Source organism: Musa acuminata, unplaced genomic scaffold (assembly GCF_036884655.1).
Source record: "Musa acuminata AAA Group cultivar baxijiao unplaced genomic scaffold, Cavendish_Baxijiao_AAA HiC_scaffold_1138, whole genome shotgun sequence".
In the NCBI taxonomy this organism is placed as follows: Eukaryota; Viridiplantae; Streptophyta; class Magnoliopsida; order Zingiberales; family Musaceae; genus Musa; species Musa acuminata.
This window is the reverse complement of record NW_027021350.1, coordinates 4,998,600-5,019,721: the sequence shown is the minus strand read 5'-3', so window position 1 is coordinate 5,019,721 and position 21,122 is coordinate 4,998,600. Positions and strand designations below refer to the sequence as shown.

General features: G+C 32.3%; 1 protein-coding gene and 1 long non-coding RNA gene across 2 annotated transcripts; both read right to left on the bottom strand.

Annotated features, from left to right (window-relative positions):
• Window positions 1-7,735: 7,735 nt before the first annotated feature.
• Window positions 7,736-11,566, bottom strand: LOC135671255 (receptor-like protein EIX2). The gene has a single exon (XM_065179277.1). It carries the CDS (start codon window positions 11,475-11,477, stop codon window positions 9,909-9,911), a length of 1,569 nt encoding a protein of 522 aa, XP_065035349.1. The 5' UTR covers window positions 11,478-11,566; the 3' UTR covers window positions 7,736-9,908.
• A 5,671-nt stretch (window positions 11,567-17,237) lies between these two features.
• LOC135671267 (uncharacterized) lies at window positions 17,238-21,063 on the bottom strand. Its single transcript, XR_010512683.1, has 6 exons — window positions 20,983-21,063; window positions 20,100-20,896; window positions 18,874-19,098; window positions 18,541-18,774; window positions 17,805-17,874; window positions 17,238-17,725 (listed from the first exon to the last, which is right to left on the bottom strand). It is a non-coding gene; the product is annotated as an uncharacterized LOC135671267 (long non-coding RNA).
• Between the last annotated feature and the right edge of the window lie 59 nt (window positions 21,064-21,122).

Below are 21,122 nucleotides of genomic sequence, written 5' to 3'. Positions count from 1 at the left end.
TAAAAAGTGAACAGATACCAACAAAAACACCTGTTAAAGGGCTTTTATTTTATAATTACCTCAAATATTGCAGAGGCTCTCTTTTGAGTTCCATCGCCTCCAATTACATAGACCTGATAGGTATGATAATCATACATCACTCAAACATTTGAAAATTCAAGTTAACTTAACAAACATTAACCACACTTATAAATCCACAAACGTAAGAATTTATACAATCAAAACTTCAACCATTTACCATAAGTTTATATCATCGTAAAACTAACTTAACATTCTAAAATCTCAAACATTAAAGGTCTTTTAAAGCTTTTACATGATAATCAATCCAAATTTGCTAACACATTTTATTATATTACATGTAAAATATACTTATACAATAACCACAATATAACAACCCACAAAGACTTGCCCACAATCTGAATAGCTTTCCATTGCCTCAGCCCAATTCTAACATTTTAACGAGCGACAAGCTATCCTGAAAAATTCATATAACAACGAAGTGAGCTACAAAGCTTAGCAAGTGACTAACGTAACCATGACAAGAGAGGATAGTTTTAAACAAACATGGTATCGAAATGTAAGGCAAGGATACAAGAATTCTTAGATATCATCTCATTAAATACAGAATCACAAATATCATTTCATTCAAAATATATTTTACTCATAACAAATGAAATAAAGAGGATTTGCAGTATATCAATGACGTAAAAAGCATTTCGAAGCCTATTAATGGCACATGGAATATTTCAGAGCATATAAATACGTATGAAATATTTCGGAACATATTAATGATGTATGAAATATTTCGAAATATATCAATAATATATGAAATATTTCAAAACATATCAATGACATATGAAATATTTCGGAACATATCAATGACATATGAAACATTTTGAAACATATTGAAAGAACAAATGAGAAACATAAGCTTAAATGTCATATTTGACGTTGTATTAATTTCATTCTTATCCAAAGTACACATAGAAACTCATATGTAATACTTTGGATATCATATTAAAAACACAGAGAGTAAAGTGAGATCACAATATAATCTGGTCCATCCATTTCGAAACGACCACCAAATATAAGTCTGCCCCATTTGAGAGCTGATAAGAGCATCGCAGGCTCTAAACATAACTTCATTTCTCATTTCTAGTAAAGGTTCACATTATCCCACAAACACTGGAGTACGATGCTAACACAAACTTTCGCATAATGCATTCAGATATGGAAAGAATTAGGGATAAAAGCATACAAAAGTTCAAGATAATTATATAAGGCTCAATTGAAGAAAGAAGTCTAGATAAATTCAATTTCAAAGAGAAGAAACAAGAATAGGCAAAATTGACAAAAGTTATGTTTTGACAGATTTTGTGACAAACATTATACAAATAATTCGAATAATCAATTATGCTCTAATTTTTTCAAGAAAGCATCATTGGAAAGATATATCAATCTACTTTAAGATAAAATAAGTTTTATACAAATTGGAGATTCAAACAAGGAGTTAAAGATAATTTGGTAACCAAAGGTCAGAGAACAAAATCTCTGTTTTGCAGAATCCATAGGATTGATTCCAATAGATGTTTAGACATGTATTTGTGCTCTAAATATTTCAAGTAAGGTACTGAAAGATAGATCTATGAATCTAGTTTCCAAAGAATTATGTTTCATATAAATTAGATTTTTCAACAAACTGTTACAAGCAATATAATAACGAAAGGTCAGAGAACAATATCTCTGTTTTGCAAAATCCACAAGGTCGATTCAAATAGAAGTATAGGTAGCATTTGAGCTCCAATTTTTTTTGGACTCATTATATATATATATATATATATATATATATATATATATATATATATATATATATATATATATATATATATATATATATATATATATATATATATATATATATATATATATCAATCCTTAACACTATGAGAGTGTTTTGGTCCTCCTTTCACACATCATCTTACAAATGAATATTCTTTTAGTATTACTTTTTATTCATCTGTAGATTGGTCATCTTCTTCTTATGAACATAAGGATGCGCCAAACAAACTACAATTTGACTTGCGAATAACATCTATCATTTTCTCTTCTTCTTTCAAGTGAATATTGGCTCTCTCAAATCTTAAGCAGCACATCAAGCATAATTTAGTGTATAATCTTAAAAAAACTTGCATGCGTTGGTTGAAGCTTGGATTGTCATAATGACAATTTTAGGACAGAAAGTGCCTCATCCGCAGCGTAATATGTTTTCTAGAGGCTAAAAGAGTACTGTATTCCCCCTCTTTTAGAAGCATCCTCTTGGTAGAACTTTTTTGTCTAGGAAAGACGTCAAACGATATCATGGACGCGCGTGCTTCATACGGCAAGATATACCAAAGAAGGTTAGTTGGGATAGCTACTCAACACAATCGAGTAACCAACCACTTTGGTGGGCAAGACTCGAGAGCTTTACAAGTCTTCCATGTCTACTGGTGAAATGAAGAAGATGACTTGCATGTTGTGTGGAAGAAGTTGGCCTTTGCTGGAGTTGATTCCGTTGTCGATTGGGCTGACAGGTCAAGTCTTCTTCGTGCAGAAGCGGAGATCAAAAGTAGTCCATGGAATGGGAGAATTTTGCGTACATCCCTTTCCTTTCCTCATCAGTTGCTTTATAAACCATGTATGTTGGCTTTGTGATTTGACCGGCCATACACCTCCACCTTCTTCCTGGTCTTCTGATTGTGGCGGCTAGTTGAGGCAATGGTGGCAAGTGGGTGTTTTTAAAATGGTGAGGGAGGTGTTGGAATTAAACTTATTGACTAATGATTCTTGAAAGAGTTTTTTAGAAAAGAATAATTTATTTTAAATATAATTAATGTAATATATCTATAAAAAGTTTATAAACCCGAAACATAAAAGTTTTTGAAGCTATAAAGAAAGATAGAATATTTTGTCATGTCCTACTCTTCCATTGTATGATATCCCTATCTCTTCTTCCTAGTTCAATATTTAGTATTATATCTTAGGTTAAGCTATGGTCTTTTTTTCCAAGTACCATCCAAATCTAGATCCTTAGATTGAGAAAAAAATTTTATGATATATGGTACATCCAAATGAAGATTCTTTTAAACTCTCAAGATGTATAGGAGTTTGAGAAGATGGATTTGTTAAACCATGTCCAAGGAGCAATAAATGTAGAAGCAAGAAAATAACTCAAAGAAGAAGGAGAAAATAACTTTATTCACAATCTTCTAAGGGCTTGATGATACAATATTTGAGATCATCGCTCTAGTAAATACTTTAGAAGAGGCTTGAGAAATGCTTCAAAAAGCATTTGATTGTATGGATAAAGTAAAAAAGCTTTGCTAAGTTTTATGAGTTGAGTTTGAAAAATTACAAGAAAGTATTTCTGAACCTATTTTTGAAATAGAAAAATTAAGTGATCAAAGAGTAATAGAAAAGAATACTAAGATTTCTAGATTCAAAGTTTGATTTTATTACTATAGCGAATAAAGAGTCTAAAGATTTGAAATAAATATACGTAGAATAACTAATAGGTTCTCTTCAAGTTCATGAACAAAAAATTAAAAAAAGAGGAGAAGAAAAATCTATAGAAAAAGCACTACAAACTATGCTTACTCTTAAAAACAAAAATGAATCAAAATCTCAAAGATAAAAAGGTCATGGACAAAGAGGAAGAGGTGGTGGATATAAAACTAATAAAGAATCTCAAAATAATGAGGGTAATAGAGAAAATTATAACCAAAGAGACCGAGGTTATAGTCGAGGACGTGGACGTAGTAGAAATTTTAAAAGGTCTAAAATTTAATGCTATGTTTGCAAAAGGTATAGACACTATTCCTTTGAATGTTATTATAATTTTAACAATCAAGGTGATGAGGCAAATTTTGTTAAAAAAGAAAAGAACGAAGATTCAGGTTTTGCTAATAACTTGTAATAATTTGAAGGGAGATTAGTCTACGACATAGTATCTAGATATAGGAGCTTCAAATCACATATGTAGCACCAAAGAACTCTTTTCAGAAATGGATACGAGTTATTTTCGGAACATTACATTTAGTGACATATCTCAAAGACTAATAAGAGACAAAGGTAAAAATTTTCTTGGACTTAATAATGGTAAAAATTATGTATTTCAGATTTTTATTATGTTCCTGATATAAAAAATAATATTATGAGCTTGGGGTAACTACTTGAAAAATGTTATGATATTGAGATAAAATATATGACTCTTTTAATTTGTGATAATAATAAAACATTAATCTCACTTGTGAAAATGATAAAGAATAAAAGGTTTCCTATGCATTTATGCATATTTGATTGGTCATATTATTTTAAAACTAATATTGAGGATATTTTTATATTAAGGCATCTTAGATATGCTCACTTAAATTTTGAGACTTTGAAACTTCTAGAGAAATATAATATTGTGACAAGAATACCAAGAATTGATTGTTCTTCCAAATTATATGAAGTATTTATCATTAGCAAGGAAGAAAGAAAGCCCTTCAAATTTAGAAGAACAAAAGGATGGCATCGACTTGATTTGATACACTTAGATGTTTATAACCTATCAATCTAGTATCACTTGAAGGATACACTTAGATGTTTATAACCTATCAATCTAGTATCACTTGAAGGAAGCTTGTATTTTCTTACCTTTACTGATGATCATAATGACAAAACTTGAGTTTACATGTTAAAGGAAAAGAAAGAAGTTTTAAGCAAATTCAAACAATTTAAGAATTTAGTTAAAAGTGAAAGTGGTTGTAAGATTAAATATTTAAAAATAAATAGGGATGGTGAATATTAAATAAATTTGAAAGTTTTTATAGAAATAATATAATTTTATATTAATTTATCATGTCATATGCACCTTAAGAAAATAATATTTTAGAAAGAAAAAATAGAACTATAGTTAATATGGTCCGATGCATGTTAAAGGAAAGAAGAATTCCTAAAGAATTTTGCTTGTGCAGTTTATTTGCTTAAAATTTTTTCGACAATGAGAATTGGTAATATTACACTAGAAGAAGTATGAAGCTTACAGAAATCAAGAGTTAATCATTTGAGAAATTTTCGGAAGTGTTATATTTGCTAAGATACTAGAAGAAAAGAGAATAAAACTTAAGAATAAAAATTAAAAATGCATCTTGTTAGGTTATGCTAAGAATTCTAGTGGTTATAAACTCTACAATCTTATCGAAAACAAAGTTGTAATGCCAAGATTTATTGAGTTTGAGAAACAACAGATTTGGAACCAGAAAAGTGATGAGCAACATAAGAAAACTATATCTTCAAAAGAGGATGATATAATACAAGTAAGCATCGAAAAGTCTTTGCTTGAATCATCACCTAGATTGGCTAGGTCACATGATTCAAGAAGTCTGATTGTAAGGATAAGAATAATTCAGGAGTTATATGATGTTACTTGAAAGGTCGATACTAAAAATGATGAGCTTTTTTTATTTTATCTTTTTGTACGATATAATTCATCAACCTTCAAATAAGTTTGTAGAGAAGAAAAATAGAGACACACTATGAACAAGAAGATTTGTGTTATTAAGCAATTGGTGTAAAGTGGATTTTCAAAACAAAAAGAAATGCAAGGGGAGGGATAGAAATACAAAGCATGATTGGTTATAGAGGATTACAAACAATAATATGTGATTGACTATGAAGAAGTATTTGAACCAATTACTCGATTGGAGACAATAAGATTATTTATTTTTCTAGCAGCTCAAATGAAATTTTTTTTTTTATAAATGGATATCAAATCAATATTTTTTAATAGAGTTCTTGAAGAAAAGATATATGTTCAATAACCTCCTGATTTTAATATTCATGAATAAGAATATAAGGTATACAAGTTAAAAAAGAGTGTTTTATGGGCTTAAACAAGCCTAAGAGCATGGAATTCTTGGATATATACTTATTTTATTTAAAATAATTTTCCTAACCATGCTCTCTATATGAAATTTAACTCTGATGAAGATATCTTATTTATATGCCTGTATGTACATGATTTAATTTTTATAAGTAATAATATCTCCATGATTAAAGACTTTAAGCACTTTATGAAGAAGAAGTTTGAGATAATCGACTTGGGCCTAATAAATTATTTCCTCAATATTGAGGTTGTACAACATAATGAAAGAATTTTTAATTATACAAAGGAGGTTCTAAAAAAAATTTTCATTAAAGATTGTCACTCTACAATATACCTGTGGAATATGGTATCAAGTTAACTAACGAAGGTGAAAGTAAATATATTAATCCAATTTATTATAAAAAGTTAATATTATTAATACAGAGATATGAGATGATAGAGACTCTATCAACCACTTTTGAAAGGCATAATAAAGAGAGATTATGCTAGTTGTGTTCCTTAAGACTCCTCCATCGCCACACACGACAATGTTAATCAATGTCCTCATCGAGTTTGCTGTCCTCTCCCAAATTGTGGTAATTATCTCCTGGGATCTCCTATTTCTGATCACTTATTTGTATCATATATATGTGATTATTTATGAAGTGTTGGTCCGCTTATCTTTTTGTTGCTTTACTGGAGTCTATAGCAAATTAGTGTAATCAAATTATAACATTCTGCTAGGTTCATTTAGCTGCTTGTTCTTCGTGTCTAACTTGTGTAATTAAAGAACCATAATTACGGTATTGTTCATTGTAATTTCGCTTCTATAGATAATTAAACTTGGATCTTAATTGGGTTTGATTTAGTCTAATAGTCTTTTCTAGCGATGAAAAAAAAAAGTAATATATTGTTGAGAGAGAAAAAAAAAAAAGGAGAAAATTGGGAGAGAAAACAAAATGAGGAGCAGCAGCGTAGGAGACTGAGTATAAGAAGAAAGAACGGAAGAAAAGAGAAGGAATACAGAATAAAAGAATCAAATATAATTGTAAATCTGTGGTCATCATCAATAGATTGCAATTCAAATGGAGTCATCATGAGAACGCAATGACCAGAGAAGATCCATGGTGACAAGCAAAAGTACCTGGTTGACCATTCACCAGAATCACTGCTGCCAACCAATTCATGACTTTGATATAATGTAGAGAGGTTTGGAGTCAAATAGAGTTTGACATGACTTTATTTTTTTGGTAGAGTCTTTCAATATTTGTTTTACCGGAAAGATTTGATATAGAGGAGATGGATAATTTGGATTGAGATGTCATCCTCTTACCACTAAATTGGAGTCATATTGAAAGAGTTTATTTCTTTTATAAATATTATATATATTTTTAGATTTTAAGAGAGAGAACAAGATGTGAAGAATATATATATATATATATATATATATATATATATATATATATATATATATATATATATATATATATATATATATATATATATATATATATAGTATCTTAATATTTATTTTGACTAGAAAGACTTGATATAAAGTGGATTGATAACTTGGATCAATAATAGGTTTATTAAAAAATCTGAACTATCAGATAATAATTCTAAAACGATTAAGAAAGATGAGTATCGCTATGTCATTATCTAAAGTATTTTGAATCCCAACTAATTCAAGGAAGAGAAACTAACAATGAACAAATACCAACAAAAACATTGTTAAAGAACTTCTATTTTCTAACTACTTCAAATATTGCAGCGGTTCCTTTTTTGAGTTCCATCACCTCCAATTACATAGACCTATTAAATCCAAATCTATGCACTTTACGCAATACAGAACGGAAACATCCATAATGTCCATATATAACAGCAGCAGCATATTGAGCTCTTAAACATAAATAAAGTTCATCAAAAACATCCCACTAATGAATTATTACATCACAAGTCTCAAGAGTTTGAACCATAAATGATTTAATTTATTACCTCGATGCATAAGCAAATTCAATCTACTAGCAGGCATCTGAAAAATTTGAACAACAAGGATATGAGCAACCACAATTTAGTAAACACCAAAACTCATATACTAGCAAAACTAAGCATAAATGTATTTTAGAAAACTATACATAAATGTTAAACCCTCTTTTATTCTTAAATAAAGAGCAAACATGTTTTCCAAATCATCACTTTTAGCATAACAAGCACATAAGATAACATAATCTTTGAAGACATTTGTATAACAAAAACATAAGTGGATATATTTCATTTTAATGCAAAGATTATCATTCACTAATTATGAATCACTATAAATATAACTAAGCTTTCATTCCTTTGTATAACTAAGAATAACTAAGCTATAACCATATTATATCCCGAATCAAAAACATATTCAACGTATAGGTAAGACATTTATCCCTATATCAAAAACATATTCAACTTATGAGCAATATATAACCCCAATTGGCAAGATCCAAATTAAAATCAACTAATTGAAAAATTAACCATCATTTAAAATAACATATTGACATATCTTTCCAATGCATAACTCCTTACGTATCATTTGAAATATGTCCAACAATATAACATTCAAAAATATAATAATAAAAATATTTTAAACAAATATAATATCGACAAGCTTATTTTCAAAACCAATTTCACATATACATATCACATTACTTCATTATTAACAAATATACATTATTAAATTTGAAAACATGTTAGACAAAATCATTGGATACTTACCTCAATTGTAGACTCTTATAATTGATATAGTCATCAACAACCTTCTTCTTTTTTTAAATCAGTCAAATAATATAAACCAATCCAATAAATAATGATGATATTTTCTTTCTTATCACCATTTTTTTTCTCTAAGATCACAACATATTCAATGATTTTAGATTAATTAATCTATAGTCCTATTTACTCTCTGATTGGTAGGAGATGAATAGGAATTCAAAATCATACATATATATATAATCTTCCAAATTTTAAACTTATTCTCTTGATATAAAAACGACATCCTTATTAAATCTCACACCTCTTTTTTTTTTTCCCTTTTCTTCCTCCGCCAAAGCCACCCCTCTCTTCCTCGTGTCCAATCCACACACTAGTCAAATTATAATATCTTCTCTAGCATTTCGAATACAATGTTTTTATTCCTTTAAATTCAATATAAATATAACATATTTTTAAACTATATCTTCATATGGAAGACTTGGTTGTATGCTATCTTCCTTTTCTAATATTTCTCTACTTTAAAACTATTAGCAACTCTTGCATGATGTTATTATAATGAAAGCCTCAAATAGAAGAAGACCGTAAGTAACCACATTACATAGAAATACCAGTCTTCAAACACCATAAATATAGCAGCTCATCTTTTCTTATATCAACAACACAAATTCTTTTTTTCATTAATCACAGCCAGCATCTATAAATCCAAAATACTATATAAATAAAAAATAGAGTAACTATGTACCTTCTCTCCATCTACCATAAAGTCTTGGATCATCCATATTAGAAATTTTAGAATTAAAGTCTAAACAATCATCAAAAGATTAAATGCCATTGCACCCAAACCCAATCATACATATCATCAATCATATGGAAATAAGCATGCCTCCATGCGTCTTTGAGGAAGAGAATACCACAAAAGGTCCAAAATCCCATCACATATCCTAGTACTATGCTGATATAAAACCATAACCACTCGGAAATCTCCTTTTTGTACTCTTGTATAAAACAACTTTTGAAAATTGGTGATCCACATAAGTCAGCATTGCCCATGTAGATGGATGGATCAATAAAGGTTTTGAGTAGATGACCTGGTATCATTCCTGAAAGATTATTATATGATAAATTCAAATATCTTAAGGAATATAAAGCTGATAAACTCTCAGGAATGCCACTGGAAAAATCATTTATCGATAGATCAAGGGATTTTAATGATTTCATTCCTCCTATCTCCAAAGGGATTTTTCCTTGTAAATGATTTCTTGATAAATTTAAGTTATTGAGTGTCTCCAATTCCTTTTGGTATCTCACCAAATAATTTGTTGTTCGAAAGGTCAAGAAATTTAAGATCTGTCCATTGGCAGATTGATGAAGATAAACCCCCATCAAATCTGTTAGAACGCAAAGATAATGTTTCCAACTTGGTGAACTTCAAAGAAGATGGCAGCTTGCCTCCTATTTGGTTGTTGGAAAGGTCTAAATATGTGATGGTAGAAGATGAAATATTCCCAAACCAAGCGGGCATTGTCCCTGCAATTTTACAGTCTGCCAAATATAATTCTTCGATCTGTGTTTGAAACTGCAACCATTCTGGAAATTGAGGTCCCAACTGACATTTGGTTAAATCTACATATCTGAGTTGGAAAGGGGGGACCCAACTCTGTCCAATGGATATGGTGATGGAGTTGTCACGCAAGTCCAACACTTGCAATCTTGTAAGATTCTCAAAATGAACTTCTGAAAGGACACCTCCAACAGAATTTCCAGCGAGATTCAATTCGGTGAGATTAGAGAACTTACCAACGGAGGAAGGCATGGAACCGTTGAATAAATTAGATCGGAGATCCAAAATGATGAGATTCGTCATTTGCTCTAGCAAATCGCTCAAATTTCCTGTCAATTGGTTGCCTTGCATATGTAATTCTTTCAGTCTACGGAGATCAACCATGGATCTCGGTACGGTACCCTCGAGTTGATTGACTCCTAGATCAAGAAAAGTAAGAGAGCCCAAGTCTCCAATTGCATCAGGAATAACGCCATGGAACCCAGAATTCTGAAGATCAAGATGGGTAAGACTAGTAATATTCCCCAACCATTTGGGTAAGGTGGAGTCGAAATGATTATAGGAGAGATCAAGGACGGTAAGAGAGGAGGTGAAGTTGACATGGACAACAGAAGCTGGGATGGTATCGAGACCAACATAAGACATACTTAACACTTGGAGGGATGGCAGCATGTTCACGGATGAGAACCAATCTGGGGCACCGGTTAGCTTCAACCAGCTCAAGTCCAGGTTCTTCAGGGAGGTAAGATGGGAGAGCCAGTCGAGGTTGTCAACATGGTATGCAAAATCTAAAGCATCGCTTAGATCAAGAACGTAGAGGCTCGAAAGGTTCCCCAGCCGAGCAGGTGTTCCTCCCATGAAATATGTAGAAGATAGATTGAGGTATCTCAGTTTCTTGAAGGAGCCGATGAATTCCGGCATGCGGATCCCGCTGAAATTATTGAAGCTAAGATCCAAGTGCTTCAGATGAGATAAAGCAAGTAATGACGAGTTCATCATCCTCTCACCGCGTAATGCCCAATCATCTGTAAAATTTGTGTTTCGGAGGTCCAGCTTGACGACGTGGCCAGTGGTGGGGCGACGGATGACCCCCGCCCATGCGCAGCAGTCTTGGCCTACCCAAGAAGATAGCCGATTATGGGTGTCGTGGATGCCGGCTTTGAAGTCCAACAGTGCCTCCCTCTCCATGCTGAAACACCCACTTGTCACCGTGGCCCGGTGGAGGAGGAGGGCCAAGAGGCACAACGACAATGATGATAAGAATCGTAAAGGGAAACCCATGGCGCGCAGTTTGATCTCCCTCCCTACCGAACTACCTACTCCAAGCCGCCACAGTCAGAAGAACAGGATGAAGGTGGAGGTGCATGCTATGTGTGGTACCCATTATCCAGCTTGCTATGTGTGGTTGGAATAATAAATTAAACTTTATGGTTAGATAGAATTTTGATTTATGAAATCTATCCAAGATATAATTAAAACTAAAACCTTAAGTTTACCCTTTATAAAATAAGAGCTCGTGTAAAGTAATACTTTAGGTATAAAATTTGAGATGAGAGATGAATTAAAATAGATTAAAGTTTTTATATTAAATACATAATTTTGAATTTTGAACTCGCTTCCTTATTTTTCTCTATCGTCACTTTCAACATTACATAATCTGACGTAAGAGTAAGGGCCAAGTTTTTGTTCCATCATCGTAGGGTTAAAATTATAGATACATAAGGATGAAAGTCGTCATGATTAATACATCGGTCTCAATCAATGGGATAAGCACTGTTTGACAGATGAGCGAAAACAAAACAAAAAAAAGTAGGGTCGGAGATATAAAGCGGAATAACCTTTGTATACAAACAAATATTAGAAGATCATAATACGCAGCGGAATTAAATGGAAGCATAATCAAACAGAACACCAAGATATATGTGGAAAACCCCTTAAATGTGAAAGGTAAAAACCATGGGGCAAACTAGAGATAATCCACTATGAGAATAATGAATATACAAATCTCAATCTCTTGCCCTAAACCCTAGTAACAATCACAAGAGAATAACTATTGTGGAAAACCCCTTAAATGTGAAGGGTAAAAACCATGGGGCAAACTAGAGATAATCCACTATGAGAATAATGAATATACAAATCTCAATATCTTGCCCTAAACCCTAGTAACAATCACAAGAGAATAACTAAGATACAAGGATCACGTCACTGCCCACAATATCTAAAACCTCCCCAAGTAATCACAGCAAGAGTCTATTGTAGATTTGATCTAACCTTAGAGGAGAACACTGCTAGATGATTGAGAACAGTCTCTCTGCGTTGTCCTTGTCTTCTTCCCTTTTTTTCTCTTCCTTTTCTGTCTTGTTTTTCTCCTTTTTTTTGGAATCTCGTGAATGCCTTTTTCTGCCTCCAAAATGCAACCACCATACATCTTCTAATGTTAATTAGGGTTAAATTAAGAGGGGGTGTGGGCTGCCCAAGCCCACTATGGGCTGAATCTATGGGCTGCCAACCGAACATCATTTCTTTAAATTTGATTGATGCAGATAAGATGAGTGGTGAGAAGCCTCACATCCGTAAGCTGCATTCCATGGATTCTTTTTCTACACGTCGCTGGCCAAGAAGACTTTGACTTGCGGTAAATTAGAATTTAGATTAGAGTTCTAAATAGAAAAATTAATTTTTATGAACATAAGGATGTGCCAAACAAACTACAATTTGACTTGCGAATAACATCTGTCATTTTCTCTTCTTCTTTCAAGTGAATATTGGCTCTCTCAAATCTTAAGCAGCACATCAAGCATAATTTAGTGTACAATCTTAACAAAACTTGCATGCGTTGGTTGAAGCTTGGATTGTCATAATGATAATTTTAAGATAGAAAGTGCCTCATCTGCAGCGTAATATGTTTTCTAGAGGCTAAAAGAGTACTGTATTCCCCCTCGTTTAGAAGCATCCTCTTGGTAGAACTTTTTTGTCTAGGAAAGACGTCAAATAATATCATGGACGCGCGTGCTTCATACGGCAAGATATACCAAAGAAGGTTAGTTGGGATAGCTACTCAACTCGATCGGGTAACCAACCACTTAGGTGAGTGGGCAAGACTCGAGAACTTTACAAGTCTTCCATGTCTACTGGTGAAATGAAGAAGATGACTTGCATGCTGTGTGGAAGAAGTTGGCATTTATTGGAGTTGATTCCGTTGTCGATTGGGCTGACAGGTCAAGTCTTCGTCGTGCAGAAGTGGAGATCAAAAGTAGTCCATGGAATCGGAGAATTTTGCGTGCAACCCTTTCCTCATCAGTTGCTGCTTTATAAACCATGAATGTTGGCTTTGTGATTTGACCGGCCATACACCTCCACCTTCTTCCTGTTCTTCTGATTGCAAGTGGGGGTTTTTAACATGGAGAGGGAGGTTTTGGAATTAAACTTATTAACTTATCATAAAGAAATTCAATTTGTATCAAAGGAAAAAATAAATTAAATATCTAAGAACAAACCAAAAACTATTGGTTAGAGGTTTTTAGAAAAGAATGATTTATTTTAAATATAATTAATATAATGTATCTATGGGACTATATAAACCTTGGGTCATGAAATATAAAGTTTTAAAATTGTAAAGAGTTGAGTGAAAGATAGAGTATTTTGCCTTGTCCTACTTTTCGATTGTGTGACAGCCATCATCTTACTCTTCCATTGTGTGATAGTCATATCTCTTTTTATTATCAAGTTCAACATTTGATATTAGAGCTTAGGTTAAGTTATGACATCTTCTTCAAGCATCACTCAACTCTAAATCTTTTGATTAACAAAAGAAAATTATGACATATGTGATAACAAAGATATTTTCTCAACTGCATAGCAGATGAGATTTTCTCAACTGCACGAGAAAATCTCGCTGCTCCGTTGAGGAAATCCTCTCATTCATCATATATAAATAGACACCATATAATACTAATTGAGATGTGTTTTCCTTGTTTCTATAATTTCACTCTTTATTTTATCAATATGGTAAATCTAAATGAATGTTCTTCTAAACTCTCAAGATGTATGAGAGTTTGTAGAATATGAATTTGTTGAATCAAGTTCAATAGAATGAACAATCAATATAGAAATAAGAAAATAACTTAAAAGATAGAAGAAAAGAGAAAATGACTTTGGTCACAATCTTCTAAGGGTTTGATGATATAATGTTTGAAGTCATCACTCTAGTAAATGCTTCAAAAGTATTTGGTGGTGTGGATCAAGTAAAATAGCTTCGTCTATAAGTTTTACTAGTTGATTTTGTAAAATTATAATAAGATATTTCTGAATCTATTTATAATTACTTCTCAAAAGTCATTTCTATTGTTTATTAAATGAGACAAAATGGTGAACATATACGTGATGAAAGAGTAATAGAAATAAAGTACTAAAATCTCTATATCCAAAGTTTGATTTTATTTTTATAGTGATTAAAGAGTTTAAAGACTTAGAACAACTAATAGGTTTTCTTCAAGTTTATAAACAAAGACTTACAAAAAGAGGAGAAGAAAAATATATATAGTAAACACTATAAACGTTTACTCTCGAAAATAAATGTAAATTAAAATCTCAAAGAGAAAAAGGTTATGGTTGAGGATAAAGAGGAAGAAGTTATAGAAATTAGACCAATTAAAAATCTCAAAACAATGAAGGTGATAGAAAAAAATTTAGCAAAAAAGGCTAAGGTTATGGTTGAGGATGTGGCCGAGGCCGTGGACGTAGTAAAAATTCTAAAAGGTCTGAAATTCAATACTATGTTTACAAAAGGTATGGACATACTCCTAATGACTTATAATAATAATTTGAAGAAAGATTAATTTATGACATAGTATCAAGTTTTGTTGAGAAAGAAAAGAACCAAAATCAAGTTTTGTTAATAACTTGTAATAATTTGAAGGAAGATCAGTTTAGGTTACCTAGTATCTAGATACAGGAGCTTCAAATCACTTGTGTGATATCAAAGGACTATTTTCAAAAATGGATACAAGTAATTCCATGAACATTACATTTGGTGATCTATCTCAAAGACCAGTAAGAGACAAAGGTAAAATTTTTCTTAGATTTAATAATGATAAAAAAATACATGTTTCAAATGTTTATTATGTTCCTAATATAAAAAATAATATTATGAGCTTTGGGCAACTACTCACATTTGAAAATGATGAAGAACAAAATGTTTCCTTTACATTTATGCATATTTGATTGGTCAAATGATTTTAAAACTGATATTGAAACCATTTGTACATTATGGTATCTTAGATATACTTACTTAAATTTGAGACTTTGAAACTTCAAGTACAATATGGTGACAATAATACCATGAAATTGATAGCCCATCAAAGTTACGTGAAGTATATGTCATCGACAAGCAAGAAAGAAATACTTTCAAATTAAGAATAATAAAAAGAGCATGACATCGATTTGATCTAGTGCACTTTGTGGCTCTATTAATCTAGTATCACTTATAGGAAATATGTATTTTTTTTACTTTTACTGATGATAATAGTGGCAAAACTTAGGTTTACATGTGGAAAAAAAAAATTTAAGCAAATTCAAAGAATTTAAGAATTTGGTTGAAAGTCAAAGTGGTTGTAACATTAAATGTTTAAAAATAAATAAAGATGACGAATATTAAAGAAATTTAAAAGTTTTTATAGAAATAATAGAATTTTACATCAATTCACCATATCATGCATGCTTCAACAAAATGGTATCTTAGAAAGAAAAAATAAGACTATACATAATATAGTCCGATGCATATTGAAGAAAAGAAGAATTCCTAAAGAATTTTGGGGAGATGCTATTGCTTATGCATCTGTTGTGGAGGTCAATATGTTAATTGGTAATATTACATTAGAAGAAGTATGAAGCTTATAGAAATCAATATCTGTTGTGGAGGTCAATATGTTAATTGGGTAATACGTTGAACGAGAGGACGATGCGGCGAAGGGTCAGACGAAACGCTAGATAAACCAATGACATGCCATATTCATGCTTTGTAATTAATTATATCTTGATTGAAATAGTTTATGGTATAATTAAGTTGGTTTGTAATGAAACTATACCAACTTAATTAAGGGCCCATTGAACCTGATCTAGGACTAAGTTGGGCTCATTCAATGACCCAAAAGTTGGGTCAGGCAATGATATTGCTAGACTAGGTAGTGGAACCACTAGAGGCTCAGTCTCCAAGATCTAATCTCTCATGATGTTAGGTGGTTGTATCGCTAGACTGGACGGTGGTACCACCTAGTGTTAGATAGTATTGGCGGTTGTACTGCCAGTACCCTGAAGACTTGGGATGAGACTATTTTTTACTTAAAATTTGAATCCATTTGGAGCTTATAAATATCTCACTCATCCCTGCTCAATTAATACAAAAACTGAGAACAAAATTGTGTAAAAATGCTGTTATAATTCCTTAAGAGTTCCCTTTCTCTAGCTTTATGTTTTAAATTAAATTTGAAAGAAGGGTAAGAGAATTATAAAGATTATCTCGTAAACCTATAAAAATGAGAAAAAAGTTGTAAGAGGATAGTTGGTCTTCATCCATTGAAAGAAAATAAATAGTGGAAGCCAATGACAATTGATGTATACTCTTTCGCTCTTCGTTACTATTGTTTTATGTTTTAATTGCTTATCACATTTGCTCAAAGTCAAATACACTTTAGATATCATTTCTGATACAATTTCATTGAAATAATTTTTTTTTTTTTTCGAATCGACGTAATTCAACCCCACTTAGTATCGATTCGATCCTAACAGATCGTATCCATTCGACTAAGTGACACCTTTTTGGTTGCTCCAACACAGCTGATAGGCCTGTAACCAGTTCCAGAACAACTAATATACATCACTTTTTTCAGTCAGCTGGAAGGAAGCGAAGTACTTGAAAAAAGAAATGTATCAATGTAGTACTTGGTTACTACTATGATACTTTTGGAGAAGAAAACTAAGAAGATTGAATATTGTTTTGACTTCACTCATACATTAATTTAACATTATTCCTATTTTGTAGATGTAAAAGGGGCAAAAATAACCATCACAGAAAGGTGCAACAATTGTTCGTGATTCTCCTATTGGCAAGTTAGCTAAGAAAGAAATCTGCATCACATTTGGAAAAAGAACATTTTTTTATGTTTCTTCTCATTGTGATTCTCCATCATTCTCTTTTTCATTTAGTTGCCAAAGTAGTTCTTAAGTTCTCTATAAAACAAATTAAACCGACTTGTCAGTAGAGGGGCAATCAAGGAAATCCTGAGCAATTCACACTGCAAATATTATCTGGCAAACTTCTGTGAAGTAGAAAACATACTCGGGATCCATGTATCCTGGAGTGCCAGCCACAACATCAGTAGATACGTGAGTCTGGGCATCGGTCAGGAAAGGCTTTGACAGCTCAAAATCTGCTACCTTTGCCTCAAAGTCATGTGCTAAGATGATATTGTTAGTCTTCACATCTCTATGGATTATAGGTGGCACACATCCCTTGTGTAGATACTCCAGACCTGTTCAGATATTGTTCAGTGGAATAGAAAGTGAAAATTTGAAAAGATATATAAAAAGCAATACCAATTGTAAGATCACCTTGTGCGGTTTCCACTGCTATCCGAATTCGTTCTCTCCCAACTCAATGTTTGACTATTTCCAGTTTTATCTGTAAAATTAACTCCATAAGTTCACCATAACGTAAAATTAACTCAAGAATATTATGTTGCAGAGTTCTGTGAGGACTAGATGAAGCTGACTAGGCACTAAATATTCTGAATAGGTCTCAGATACAGTCAAGAACATTTTATCTATAGAAAAAAAGGTGCAGTTAAGAATCTAAAATATCGTATTGGATAAGTCAGTTACACTAAGCTCCAGAATCTTGACAAATAATGTCATGACCCGAGCCTGATGGACTAACTAGCATATCAATTTTGTTTGGTCTAAACCAGCCCACCTGCCCACTTTCGATGTGAGACTAATCTGGGGTGTTACAATTAGATAACCCTTTTCTATTCGAACCCCCTCGCCATGCCTGATGGGCTAACTAACCTATCAACTTCGTTTAGTCTAAACCACTAACCAAAATGGTTAAGCTGAAGTTGATAGTAGTACACTCATCAGACCCTTATAAATCAATCTTAATATTGCCCACTTTCGATGTGGGACTAATTAAGGGTGTTACAAATAATGATCAGGGTACGGTTTTTGCTAGAAAAAAAAAAAAAAAAACTAACATGATAATATCTTATCAATTGCATTTATTCAAACCAATGATAATGTATGACAAAGGAAAGAGAGAGAAATTCTAGGTAGAGAATGAGAAATATACTGTCCAAAGATACAACATTTTCGGGTAAAGCAGCTTAAAACTGGATTCAATCTTCTCCAAGCATGCAGTAGCTCAGATCATAAAATACTATTCAACATCTTTTTTACGTGAAAGATGATCTCTAAGACTTCCACGAGCAGCATATTCATAAACAAGTCCAAGTTGATTGCTGTCTCTACAGTACCCGATCAAAGACACTAAGTTCCTGTGATGGACCCTCGATAAGAGAAGAGCCTGCAACCCAAAGAGGAAGATATATACTTAATTTCATCCATAACCTATTTGTTCATTAAAATGCTAGTCCACCAAAATGCATTCATATAGATTGCATACCTCGGCTTGAAACTCCTCAGATGATGTCCCTTTGACCATCCGATGTGAGTGCAAAAGTTTTACTGCAGCTTCAGTGCCATCATGCAATCGACCATGGTAAGTAAACATTCCCAAACCCCCCCCTTTCCAAGTACAAGATCAAAATTGTTGGTGATGGCCTTCGATTCATCATATGTAAATATCTATGGGTTTCGGGTATAGCAAGCGCGTCTTGAATTGGCGGTGCTATTATTTCATTAAAAGAAACAAAAAGAGTGTTGTTAACACTGCTTCTCATTGTAATGAATGTGAAGTTGCTAGTACAGAATTCCAAAACATGCATCCACAAGTCACTTGTAATCTCCAGAGAGAAATTTCATGAGCTATGATTCATAATAACTCATATACCTACCAATGATCACTTTCCATTGACTGTATGTTAAATATGTCCAGGATCATGTAATTTAGAAAAGTTGTGTAGATAATTCTAAAACAGACTCTATAATAATGAGCGTAAAGAACATTGATGAGCCTAAAACATACTTTACAAATACAAAGGTGAAAAAGTTAGCAAAAAATTAACTAACTTAATTTTAGGCAATCACACTTATATACAAGGTTTGTCAAGCTTTGGTAGAATGGTAGATAATAAATTATTATTTATCAACCCACTAGTTGTTTATAAGTTTGTATTACACATGGCTTAAAAATTGACTCATTTAATCTTGATCTATTTGATAAAGAACTTAGCTTTATCAAAATTTTAATCTCAGGCAGAATTTAGACAAGACTAGAATTGAAAAAGATCAGCATAATTACACCCCAAATCAGAGTTGGGAATGTTCATCATAATGAATGGTCTTATGGAATAGAAACTTCCCTTGAAGTAGTGTGTGGTATCAACCGTAAGCTTACATCTGTTTTAGCTGTTCGCTCCAACTAAACCATAAAAATATTTAGATATAGATGTTGTTTGGATGCTAACATCTATGACAGATACAGTAACCAAGCTAGAAATCCTTGCTTTACGAGAGTCTCACTTTTGTTACCCTATATAAAAGAGAAAAGAAATCATTTCAGCATTAAAAGAAGTTACTTTTCTCTATGATATCAGAGAAGACATGTCCTGATATTATATAGGTAAGAGTTCTATCTCACTTCTAACATTGCCTTTCGTTGAAGAAGAGAAGGACATTATACAACAAAATTGTATGTTTATAAGCTATTGCTTGCTTAAAACCACTTACATAATTTTGTTGTAGATTTTCTTCTCCTCAAGAAGAATAAAAGCAATGATAGGAGCAGCAGTATAATCAGCGCTGGGACGGCAGCGATCAGCACAATGGTGAATGTAGCAAGCTTCCTTCCTTTGCTGCCAATTTGACATGTACTATGACATAGGCATATATCCGGATTGTTGTCCACTCTTAGCAGAACATAAAGTTCATAAGATATTAGTATTAGTCTTAGGTAGAAGGAATTGTGGGAAGATTTGGGATATTAGACTACAGCACAAACCTCAACTCAAGCAATCCTTTTGATTGTCCATCACATAAAGAAGCTGGAATAGGCCCATTGAGTCGGTTATTTGACAAAATTCTGCAAAAAGTTTTATATTGCTCAAACATTAGCATATAATATGTGGAGAAAGAAGTCCTGAAGCATGCGCACGACAAAGTTGAAGTTTTCAGCAATAAAAGAAGTTACTTTTCTCTATGATATCAGAGAAGACATGTCCTGATATTATACAGCTAAGAAGAGTTCTATCTCACTTCTAACATTGCCTTTTTGCTGAAGAAGAAAAGGACATTATAAAACAAAATTGTATGTTTATAAGCTATTACTTGCTTAAAACCACTTACATAATTTTGTTGTAGATTTTTTTCTCCTCAAGAAGAAGAATAAAAGCAATGATAGGAGCAGCAGTATAATCAGCGCCAGGATGACAGTGATCAGCACAATGGTGACTGTAGCAAGCTTCCTTCCTTCGCTGCCAATTTGACATGTACTATGACAGAGACATATATCGGGATTGTTGTCCACTCTTTGCAGAACATAAAGTTCATAAGATATTAGTATTAGGTAGAAGGAATTGTGGGAAGATTTGGGATGTTAGACTACAGCACAAACCTCAACTCAAGCAATTCTTTTGATTGTCCATCACACAAAGAAGCTGGAATAGGCCCATTGAGTCGGTTATTTGACAAAATTCTGCAAAAAGTTTGATATTGCTCAACCATTAGCATATAATATGTGGAGAGAGAAGTCCT

Coding starts and splice junctions, on each gene's coding strand:
- LOC135671255 (XM_065179277.1), bottom strand. CDS start 11,477: ATGGGTTTCCCTTTACGATTCTTATCATCATTGTCGTTGTGCCTCTTG.